Here is a 10,442-nt window from a genome sequence, read left to right on the forward strand (position 1 = left end):
ACACCACACTTCCTGCTTAACACAAACTTTTAGCCCTTTTCTTTAAACCTAACACAACTCTCAATTCTCATGCATCCTTATTTTTCCAACCATTATATACATGAATTACCATTGAACTTCAAAAGCTCAAAGACAATATAATGTATTGGTATATTTATTTTTTTATATATTATTTTCTTCATTTTGTACTTCTTTGTAAAAGACATTTTCATTCTCCCTCTTCTTGAAAATTTGCTTCGCAACGAAAGCCGGTTAGAAATCTTTATTAAAATATGCTTCCAGTTTAGCATTCTGCCTTATTTATTATTTTTCATTTTCCTATATATTTATATCATCATCATCATATGTCTATCATCATCATTGTTTTGTCTTTGTCACTGTCCTCTTTGATGAGTCTGAGCGCCACATCTTTCTGTTATGTATAAATATATACATTTACGATTGGCTGTCAGCACACTATATATCTGTGTAGGTACATCTTATCTTGCATGTATAAACTGCATCTTTTGTGTTGCATTATTTAACACATTTTCTGCTTATATAATCTATTTCTTAACTCTTTGTTTTATAAATAATATGTCAAAATTGTTAGAATGAAAGACAAAATGCCTTACAGTATTCAAATATAACCCTTTATTTTCCAAGTTCAAATCTTTCCAAATTCAGCTTATCATCCTTCGCAAGTTGATAAAATAAGTACCGGTCATATCCTAAGTTTGATAGAATCAACCGTTACCTCCACCCATGAAAAGTTCTGGCCTTGCACCTATGCTATGACTCCTCATTATTTTTCTACATGTGAGTTCAAATCTTGCTAAGGCTTACTTGGCATTTTATTCTTCCAGGGATGTAGAATAAGTACCAGTTATATTGTATTGGATTGGATTACCTATGTTCAACCCACTGCATGTTCTCTCCACCAACCGCACTCTTATGTGGAGGCCATGAATCTGAGCTTGAGATCATACTGGTTTGATGGGCCTACTCTGCCACTCAGGCTCAACATGACTTGGCAGAGGGGTGGTGCAGTTTTTATGCTCTTACCCAGGAGTAGTTAAGTTGATTACATCGACCCCAGCCCTCAGTTGCTACTTATTTTATTGACCCTGAAAGGATTAAAGGTGAAGTTGGCCAGTTATATATATTGGGGATCAATATTGTCAACTGTTCCCCTCTCCCCACAAGCTCTGCATGTGGGTTCAAATCTTACCATGGTCAATTTGCATTTTATTCTTCCAGGTTCAGTAAAATAGATACCAAAATATGACAAAGTTGATTAAATCAATGCTGTTTCCCTACCCCCCACCCCACCTTTATGTGTGTCAGAAATTATTATTACTCTTCTTCCTGACCTGATCCACTTACTTCATCTCTTTACTTCCCATGGGGTACAGGCCATTGGCCACTTTGCTCTACCTTTCTTGACTCTGAGTTGTCTTTTCTGCTTCCTTCCAATTGGAAAGCCTTCTCGTAGATCTTCTTGGTTTTGAATTGTCATTGATCCTTCTGTAACTTTGCCATTTTTTTGGAAGAGGTGGTCCATATTGGTCTGGCCTCTGACCTTGACCTATTCAGCATGAGAGATTCCCTCAGGATCTTGCACTTTGCTGGCACAGCTCTCATGGCCATTGAGACACACAGACAAGCACATTGCAACAAGGATTGGACCTTGTGGTGGAGCCTAGTCCAGGATCCTGGGAAAAACATTTTTGGACACCCGACAGCTGTCACTGTATGCAAGTTTCCTTTCTTCACACCATCAATGTTTATCCAAAGTAAAGGTTTCAGATTCGACTGATAGAACTTGCACTGGTGCCGTTGCAGGCTTTGCTGTCAAAATGCAAAGAACTGAAACCGATGCCACAAACCATCTTGTCCACCTCTCTAACAGTTCCATTACTCTATCACCCTCGTTTGGTACTTTTATTCTATTGATCTTGAAAAATGAAATTGATCTCAATTGGATTTAAATACAAAGTTTAACAAATACAAGGCACTCTGTCTGATTTTCTAACAACTGCCGATGTTATCACCATTTAAAGGACATTGCTACCCCTAATTCAGAAATAAAAATTCCTTGTTCAAATCCAATCTTGAACAATGCACATGTCCAGGAATAAAACACCTGATAATGATCTGAGATCGAACCTGTTAAACTGTTGCATAGATGTAAATAAATGTTTCTTATGTACACTAATTACATTAGTCAAGCTGGTGTCCTCATCTTGATAGTTACTTTCACTACATCTTGGCTGTTGTACACTCCAGCCTTCTTCAGGTGTCTTGTGTTGAACTCAGTTGTTGAGCAACAATCAAATTGAGGGTACCAGTCCGACTAATGTAAATATAAATTCCTCATCTCTGAAATAGAGAATTGTAAATTCTTTTTTTTCTTTTTTTAAATGCAAAGATAAAATTGTTTCAAAAATAATATTATTCTCTCATCTGGCATTTAAACATATAATCAGCACCCTTTTATTCTCATTTAGTAAATCACCTTTGCAAAATAACTCCCTGCTTAAGTCTTTAGTTCTTCATTCGAAGGGGGTTGGTGCCTTTTTGTAATGTAATTCCTTTATTTATTCTTCAGCCAACTAACAAGACTGTCAATAAATGATAAGGAGTTTGGTCTCCTTCGTCACAGGTCTCATTCTCTTCTTTTAGTTGTTACGAGAAAAGGTGAAACCTTTTGTGGTAGACTCTGTCCTCTACCTGAATAATGCCATTAAAAATGGACGGAAGATTCTTATTGAAGGTGCTCAGTCAACCATGTTAGATATAGACTTTGGTAAGTAACATATTCATTATTTACATTCAGCTTTCTTTCTCTCTCTCTCTCTCATTACTTTATATACTGTATTTAATGGCAAAAAAATGCACTTTAAATAAGCCCCCCCAAAATGTCTAAAACAATCACCTCAAGTACTATATATAAAGTTGGGCCTCCCATAAGCTCCTATTGGCTAGTTTTAATCCAGACGGTCTCTTCTACTTAGTCTGACCCCATTTATAATTACAAGCTTTTTAGATACAGTATTGTTTTCTGCTATAGCTAAAGTACTTTACTAATGTTTTGTAAATATACAACTAGATTGGTTTAAATATGACATCCTTTACTGTACTAAAAACTTTTTTCCTAAAAGAGAATGTGTTTATGTATGTTTATGTATCATATATATATATATATATATATATATGTATATATAATTAGAAGAAAGAAAGGGATGAAAAAATCCTGGCAGGTATCAATAAAGCACTCAGTAATAAAACCATCTGGTTAACAATATTCAACAATTGTACACCAGTAAATGTAAATAAAACACAAATCCCAGATAAATCCTCATGCATTTGTCAGCTTTATATGGTCAGATCTATAATAAGGATGTAATTTTCTCTATATGTATATATATATATATATCAGGCACTTTGCATATACACGTATGACATATATATATACACATGACAATGAGGGTTCCAGTTGATCTGATCAACAGAACAGCCTGCTCGTGAAATTAACGTGCAAGTGGCTGAGTACTCCACAGACACATGTACCCTTAACATAGTTCTCAGGGAGACTCAGTGTGACAGTATGTGACAAGGCTGACCATTTGAATTACAGAAACAACTCGTTTTTGCCAGCTGAGTGGTCTGGAGCAATGTGAAATAAAGTGTCTTGCTCAAGGACACAGGATGTGCTCACTGCTTTAAAAACCTTCCCAATACTGGTTTCAAATTAGGGTTAGGGTTTTGTTCTGGCTATATTTTAACCCTGAAAGGATGAAAGGCAAAGTTGACCCCGGTGGTATTTGAACTCAGGACATAAAGTGGGAAGAAAAGCCACTAAGCATTTTTCCCAATATGGTAATGGTTCTGCCTATTCGCTGCCTTATAACCAGAACAAATATTACAAATCTTTTTGTCTGATGTTCAAACATTTCTGCCAATCCACCGAGGCACAAGACCAGACATTTACAAGAGAAAGAAAGTGCAGTGGATTACATCAACTCTGGTATGCGACTGGTGACAAGTTATTTTAACCTACATAGAGCCATCTGTCAAAGAACTCTAAACCTATGTTTGCATATTGTTTATAGACTACAACAAAACATTTGATAGTGAGACATGTGGAATGAAAAATATTCCCTGATTAATTATCAACAAAGATGACATAGAAAACCTTGTGACTACAGCAAATGACAATGTCCTGTGGAATGAAAATGAATGTAAACAAGACAAACTACTGTAAGTTAGCCTTGACTGGCGACACTGGTGTAATTTAGTTCAAATTACTGCTGGCCAATGTCTCCTTGACTAGTGACATTAATGTTGTTGGTGTCCAGTTTGTAGGTCAATGACTGCATAGATGGGGGGGGGGGCCCTGTTGATCTGACAGTCATACTTTGCAACATAGTGAACTCTGCCAAATGCATCCATGAACCAAGTGTTCATGGTAAATAAGACAGCATGTTAGATCAACCACACACACAGTACAGGTTACCTTATAACCAAATGGTGGGATGAACCTATTTATTTCATTATGTCTGTAGGTCAGTTCATCAACTGGAAATGTCGTGTGTGACAGGGTGGTATCCTATGCATGGCAGAGTGGGGCAAGATTTAATCTCGATCAACTTCATGCTGTGAAACCAAACCGGATGTGCTTGAGATGTCATTTACAAAACCCCTGACTTATTATATTATTACTGTCACCAAAACCACTGTTCCATTTGTAACTAGTTGTTATCTGACTCTGTTTTAGGTCCCTATCCATATGTGACCAGCTCAAATTGTAGTGTCGGTGGTGTGTGTACTGGACTTGGTATCCCACCTCGTAACATTGGCAATGTCTACGGAGTGGTGAAAGCTTATTTGACTCGAGTTGGTGCTGGAGGATTTCCTACAGAGTTATTAGATGTGAGTATTATGTGCATATGTGTATAATATATATATATATATATATATATATATATATATATATATATATATATTATATATATTATATATATATAGTTTCTTTCTCTTATCTGACTCTATCATATTGATAGCTTGGTGAGTAGTTGTTGGTAATGGTGTTTAACCCTTGGCTGGCTTTGATTCAGGACTGGAACTACCGTAGGTTGGTTGCTAAACAACAATTCAATGAGTACAAGCCAACCAGGGAATCTCTTTACATGGTCACTTGGTTTGCTAGAAATAGCAGCCAATTATACCTAAAATCACACTCTATTGTCTAAAACATGGAAGAACATAAAAAAAAAAGGATGGTCACATCTGGAACATAGATTTGCTGGATAAGAACCCAGGATGATGCAAGAAAGAACACATTGGATAATAGCTGGAATGCTTTTGATCATTAATCTGCTGGAACAGAACAGACTCTGGACTCAATGAATAGGGATTAATGCCCCGCATGCTCTCTGATTCAGCTTGTTGTTTAATCTTTTAGCAGTTCTAATCCAGGAGACCTATAATCAAAGATTTTACATCTGGTGTCTGTCCTGCCTTTTATTCATACATGCATGGTGTATCTAGGACTATATTATCCAATGTGTCTTACCTTGTTTAGTCCTCGGTTACTTCTAATCCAGTTGACCTATGATCATAGAAGTGACTCTAGGTGTGACTCTCTTTTATTCAGACATAGTGTATCTAAGCCTACATTATCTTATGTGTCCTTCCTTGTTTAGCGTTTAGTTAGTTCCAATCCAGCAGATTTATGACCGTAGGTGTTGCAGAGTAAATATAATCTTTTAGACATTGTAAATATTAAAAAAATATATCAATTTAGATATTTTAAATATTAAAAAAATATATCAATTTAGACATTTTAAATATTAAAAAAATATATCAATTTAGACATTTTAAATATTAAAAAAATATATCAATTTAGACATTTTAAATATTAAAAAAATATATCAATTTAGACATTTTAAATATTAAAAAAATATATCATATTTTCAAATAATTTTCAAAACTCCACTGAAATCATTCTTCAGTCTTAGTCCTGTTTGGTTGTCATTGTTATTTCTGTTATTATTTGTCATTTGGTGTAATTCCTGTTTATCATTTGATATTATTTCTTTTGTTGTCATTTGCTCTCATTTCTGTTATTTGCCATATGTTCGTTGTCTGATATTTATTATTATTTCTAATTTGATAACATCCCTGTTATTATCCTGCCATATAATGTGAATAAACTGTTTGTGAGCTAAAAATTATTTCTTCACAGGATCTGGGTGACTTGTTGCAAAAACGTGGTGCTGAGTTTGGTGTGACCACTGGAAGGAGGCGTCGAATCGGCTGGATAGATATGGTTATGCTCCGATATTCTCACATGATCAATGGATTCTCAGCGTAAGTTGGTTCTCTGTTTGACTTCAGGACGTTCAATATGGTTGTTGTGAGATGGTCCGGTATATAAAGCATTGAGCTGCATCATGCATTTAATTCTGGTGCAGATATTTTATTGCATATCATTCAATTTAATCAACCAGGTCTCCTTTCCCCACTCCTACTCCATTTCTCACTTTGTGCCTATATTAAAAGGAATTATTTTATTTTCAATTTCTTATTTCTCCTATTTGCAGTGTTGCTATTACGAAATTGGATATTCTTGATGTTCTGAAGGAAGTCAAAATCGGAATAACTTACAAACTTGATGGTAAACCTATAGAGTCTATACCAGGTAAATATATATATACATGTATGTGTTGTGTTCATTTGTTTTACTTAATGCCTATTTTGCTGTGTTAGTATAGCTTTGTTGTGGGTAGGTGGCATTTATCATTGCCAATCCTTGCCTGCTTTTTATACAAGAGATTTTTATATTCCAGAGGAATTCCAAAGTGCAGCGCCAGTGAATGATTCGTGGATAGAAAATATCAAAATTCATCAGTTATAGGCGCAGGCATGGTTGTGTGGTTAAGAATCTTGCTTTGCAACCACATGGTTTCAGGTTTGGTCCCTCTACATGGAACCTTGGGGCAGCCAATGCCCTGTGAGTGAATTTGGTTGATAGAAATTATATGGTTGTCTATCATATGTGTATGTCTGGCTTTGTGTTTGTTTGTCCTCCATCTACTATTTTTCAGTCAATGTTGGTTTGTTTACATCCTTGTAACTCAACAGTTCAGCAAAATTGGCCAATAGAATAAGTATCAGACTTGAAAAAACGACAAATAGATACTGGAGTTGATCTGTTTAACCAAGTCCTTTAAGGCAGGGGCCCCAGCATCGCCACAATCCAATAACTGAAGCATGTAAAAGAAAGTTTAAAGGAGGAAATATTTCTAAAGTGGATTATAATTCATCTGAGGTGTTCCCTTTAAGAGATATTTAGTACATTTTTTTTTTTTTTGTCTTTGTTGCTTTTATTTTCTCTCAGCATCTGATGAAGACCTGAAGCGTGTAGAAGTAGAATATTTGACATTACCGGGATGGTTAACTTCGACGGAAAATGTTCGCAAGTTTGAAGATCTTCCTGAGAATGCACAGAAATATGTCCGTAAGATTGAAGAACTGTTAAATGTACCAGGTAAGAATGGCAGATATGATATCTTAATCTTTTTTTTTTTGTTGTTTTCTATCACTTCCCTCTTATTCCTTAGTAAAGTTTAAAAAAAAAATATAGCTGAATAGATTTACTACTAAATATCTAAGTATATTCGGACAATGAGCTGCCTAAATATATTTCCTTATTGTCCACAAGGGGCTAAACATAGAGGGGACAAACAAGGACAGACAAAGGGATTAAGTCGATTACATTGAACCCAGTGCATAACTGGTACTTATTTAATCGACCCCGAAAGGATGAAAGGCAAAGTTGACCTCAGCAGAATTTGAACTCAGAACGTAACAGCAGACAAAATTCCACTAAGCATTTTGCCCGGCATGCTAACGATTCTTATTTCTTTACTGCCCACAAGGGGCTACACACAGAAGGGACGAACAAGGACAGACAAAGGGATTAAGTCGATTACATCGAACCCAGTGCATAACTGGTACTTATTTAATCGACCCTGAAAGGATGAAAGGCAAAGTTGACTTCAGCAGAATTTGAACTCAGAACGTAACAGCAGACGAAATACCACTAAGTATTTCGCCTGGCGTGCTAACAGTTCTGCCAGCTCGCCGCCCTGCTAAATATATTTATAGCTGTCTAAATACATTTGCTGCCATCTATCTAAATATACACATGGTTTCCCTAGTGATGCCATCTGTTACAAGGGGGATAATCATTTCTTCATAACGAGGCAGTAAATTTGAGAGGGAAGGGTTAATACCATTGACCCCTGTACTTAATTAGTACTTCATTTTATCAACACTGAAAGGATTAGTGGTGAAGTTGGTCTTGGTGGAATTTGAACTCTGGAGCTTAACCCTGTAGCATTCAGATTATTTTGTCAATTGTAATACTTATTTATTCACATTGTTTTGAATTAATCATGCATTATCTTGTAGCTTTGAGAGTTCAATATGGTGATCGTTGATATTTAGAATTACATTGTGGAATAGGTGTAAGAGACCAGATCTGGTCAGTTTCACCATAAAACAGGTAGAATATTTAAGCAGGATACCATCATCATCATTTAACGTCCGTTGTTCATGCTGGAATGGGTTGGACGGTTTTACCAGGGCTGGCAGTCTGTTTTGGCATTGTTTCTATGGCTGGATGCCCTTCCTATATGTACCACTGGCTTGGGTGCCATTTGTGTGACACCAGTATCTGCCACGACTGCAGTTTTACTAGACTTGACGGGTCTTCCTCCTCAAGCACGGCAAATGGACTCGGTCATTGCTTCCATGTGGCCCAACGCTCGAAGCCCAGCATAATGCCAGATGGTCTCGGCCCTTGCCTCTGATATGGTCGGTTTGAATAATAATAATAGTAATGATGGTGTCAAATTTTGGCACAAGGCCAGCAATTTCGGGAAGAGGGAATGTTGATTACATCAACCCCCAGTGCTCAGCTGGTCCTTATTTTATTGACCACGAAAGGATGACAGAAAGTCGACCCTGGCGGGATTTGAACTCAGAACTTAAAGACAGATGAAATGCCACTAAGCACTTTTGCCCAGCGTGCTAACAATTCTGCCAGTTCACCACCTTGCTGCTGCTACTGCTGGTACTACTACTACTACTACTACTAACTACTACTAACTACTACTACTACTACTAACTACTACTACCACTACTACTACTACTACTACTACTACTACTACTAATGATAATGATAATGATAATGATAATGATAATGATAATAATAATAATGATGGTAATAATAATAATAACTTTCTTCTCTATATGTTTTTCTAACAGTGAAATGGATTGGAGTAGGCCAAGCCCGTTCTTCCATCATCCAAGTATTTTAAAAGAAGGAAGACCTGTCGCTGTTCTGCCATCTCCCCAGATGGTAACGAGACATCAAAGACCCTACTACTGCTGCAGTTCATGGGGGCTCTTCTTGCAGAGCCTGCATCTTGTAATTGTCTTTCATTTATGTTGGGGTGAAGAAACTTAAAGAATAATAATAATAATAATAATTATTATTATCATTATTATTATTTCTACATTTTTCTCGGTCATGGTGGAAACTTTAACAATAGAACATAGTTTTCCTTATATTTTAGAAAAGATTTAAAGAAATTCAAAAAAAAACCCAAAAAAAAAACACCGTTGTTTCTTATAATCCTGCCATTGTAAAAACAAAGGATATTCTCCAAACAGTATTTCTTTAAATTATTTTTTCCTAGTTATTATTACTAATATTAATACTAATAATAACAAATGGTAAAGAGAATATTATTTCTTTCGCCTTACCATCTTTCAAGAGGTGAAAGGCTAACTGGATTAACAGCAGGAATTTAACAAAATTCATTATTACAATTTACTACAACTCCACCAGCAGCAGCAGCAGATAGCCTAGTCTTTTTAAAATAAATGAATAAAATGAGAGAAAAAAAAAAAACGTAATTATGTACAAGTTATTCCTTTGTTTTAATTGTTGTTGCTTTCTAATATCTTCTGACGGTAAACTGAAAGGTAAGACCTGTATCCTTCATGGCCAGACATATTCAAGCAGAATATTGGCAATTATGGACAATGACAGTCATTTACAACAATTGCCTGAAGTCAAGACCAGGAGAGACAAACATATACTAACCCTGATCTTCACTCATACATGTGCATATGTATACACACACACATATCTTTCTCTCTCTCTCTTTATATATATACATAAAAGCACCCAGTACACTCTCGGAGTGGTTGGCGTTAGGAAGGGCATCCAGCTGTAGAAACTCTGCCAAATCATATTGGAGCCTGGTGTAGCCATCTGGTTTCACCAGCCCTCAGTCAAATCGTCCAACCCATACTAGCATGGAAAGCGGACGTTAAACGATGACGATGATGATGATGATGATGATGATATATATATAATATGG

The 10,442-nt window shown here is 36.1% G+C and overlaps 1 protein-coding gene across 1 annotated transcript in view; it reads left to right on the plus strand.

Moving 5' to 3' along the window:
- LOC106880920 (adenylosuccinate synthetase) overlaps positions 1-9,986 on the plus strand; it is a 53,265-nt gene extending 43,279 nt beyond the window's left edge. The window contains exons 8-13 of the mRNA XM_014931089.2: positions 2,665-2,788; positions 4,760-4,914; positions 6,230-6,354; positions 6,588-6,685; positions 7,385-7,534; positions 9,319-9,986. Coding sequence (XP_014786575.1) covers positions 2,665-2,788; positions 4,760-4,914; positions 6,230-6,354; positions 6,588-6,685; positions 7,385-7,534; positions 9,319-9,371 — 705 coding nt within the window. The 3' untranslated portion in view covers positions 9,372-9,986. The remainder of the gene's footprint in view (positions 1-2,664; positions 2,789-4,759; positions 4,915-6,229; positions 6,355-6,587; positions 6,686-7,384; positions 7,535-9,318) is intronic.
- Positions 9,987-10,442: the final 456 nt, after the last annotated feature.

Source organism: Octopus bimaculoides, chromosome 11, assembly GCF_001194135.2.
Source record: "Octopus bimaculoides isolate UCB-OBI-ISO-001 chromosome 11, ASM119413v2, whole genome shotgun sequence".
Taxonomy (NCBI): Eukaryota; Metazoa; Mollusca; class Cephalopoda; order Octopoda; family Octopodidae; genus Octopus; species Octopus bimaculoides.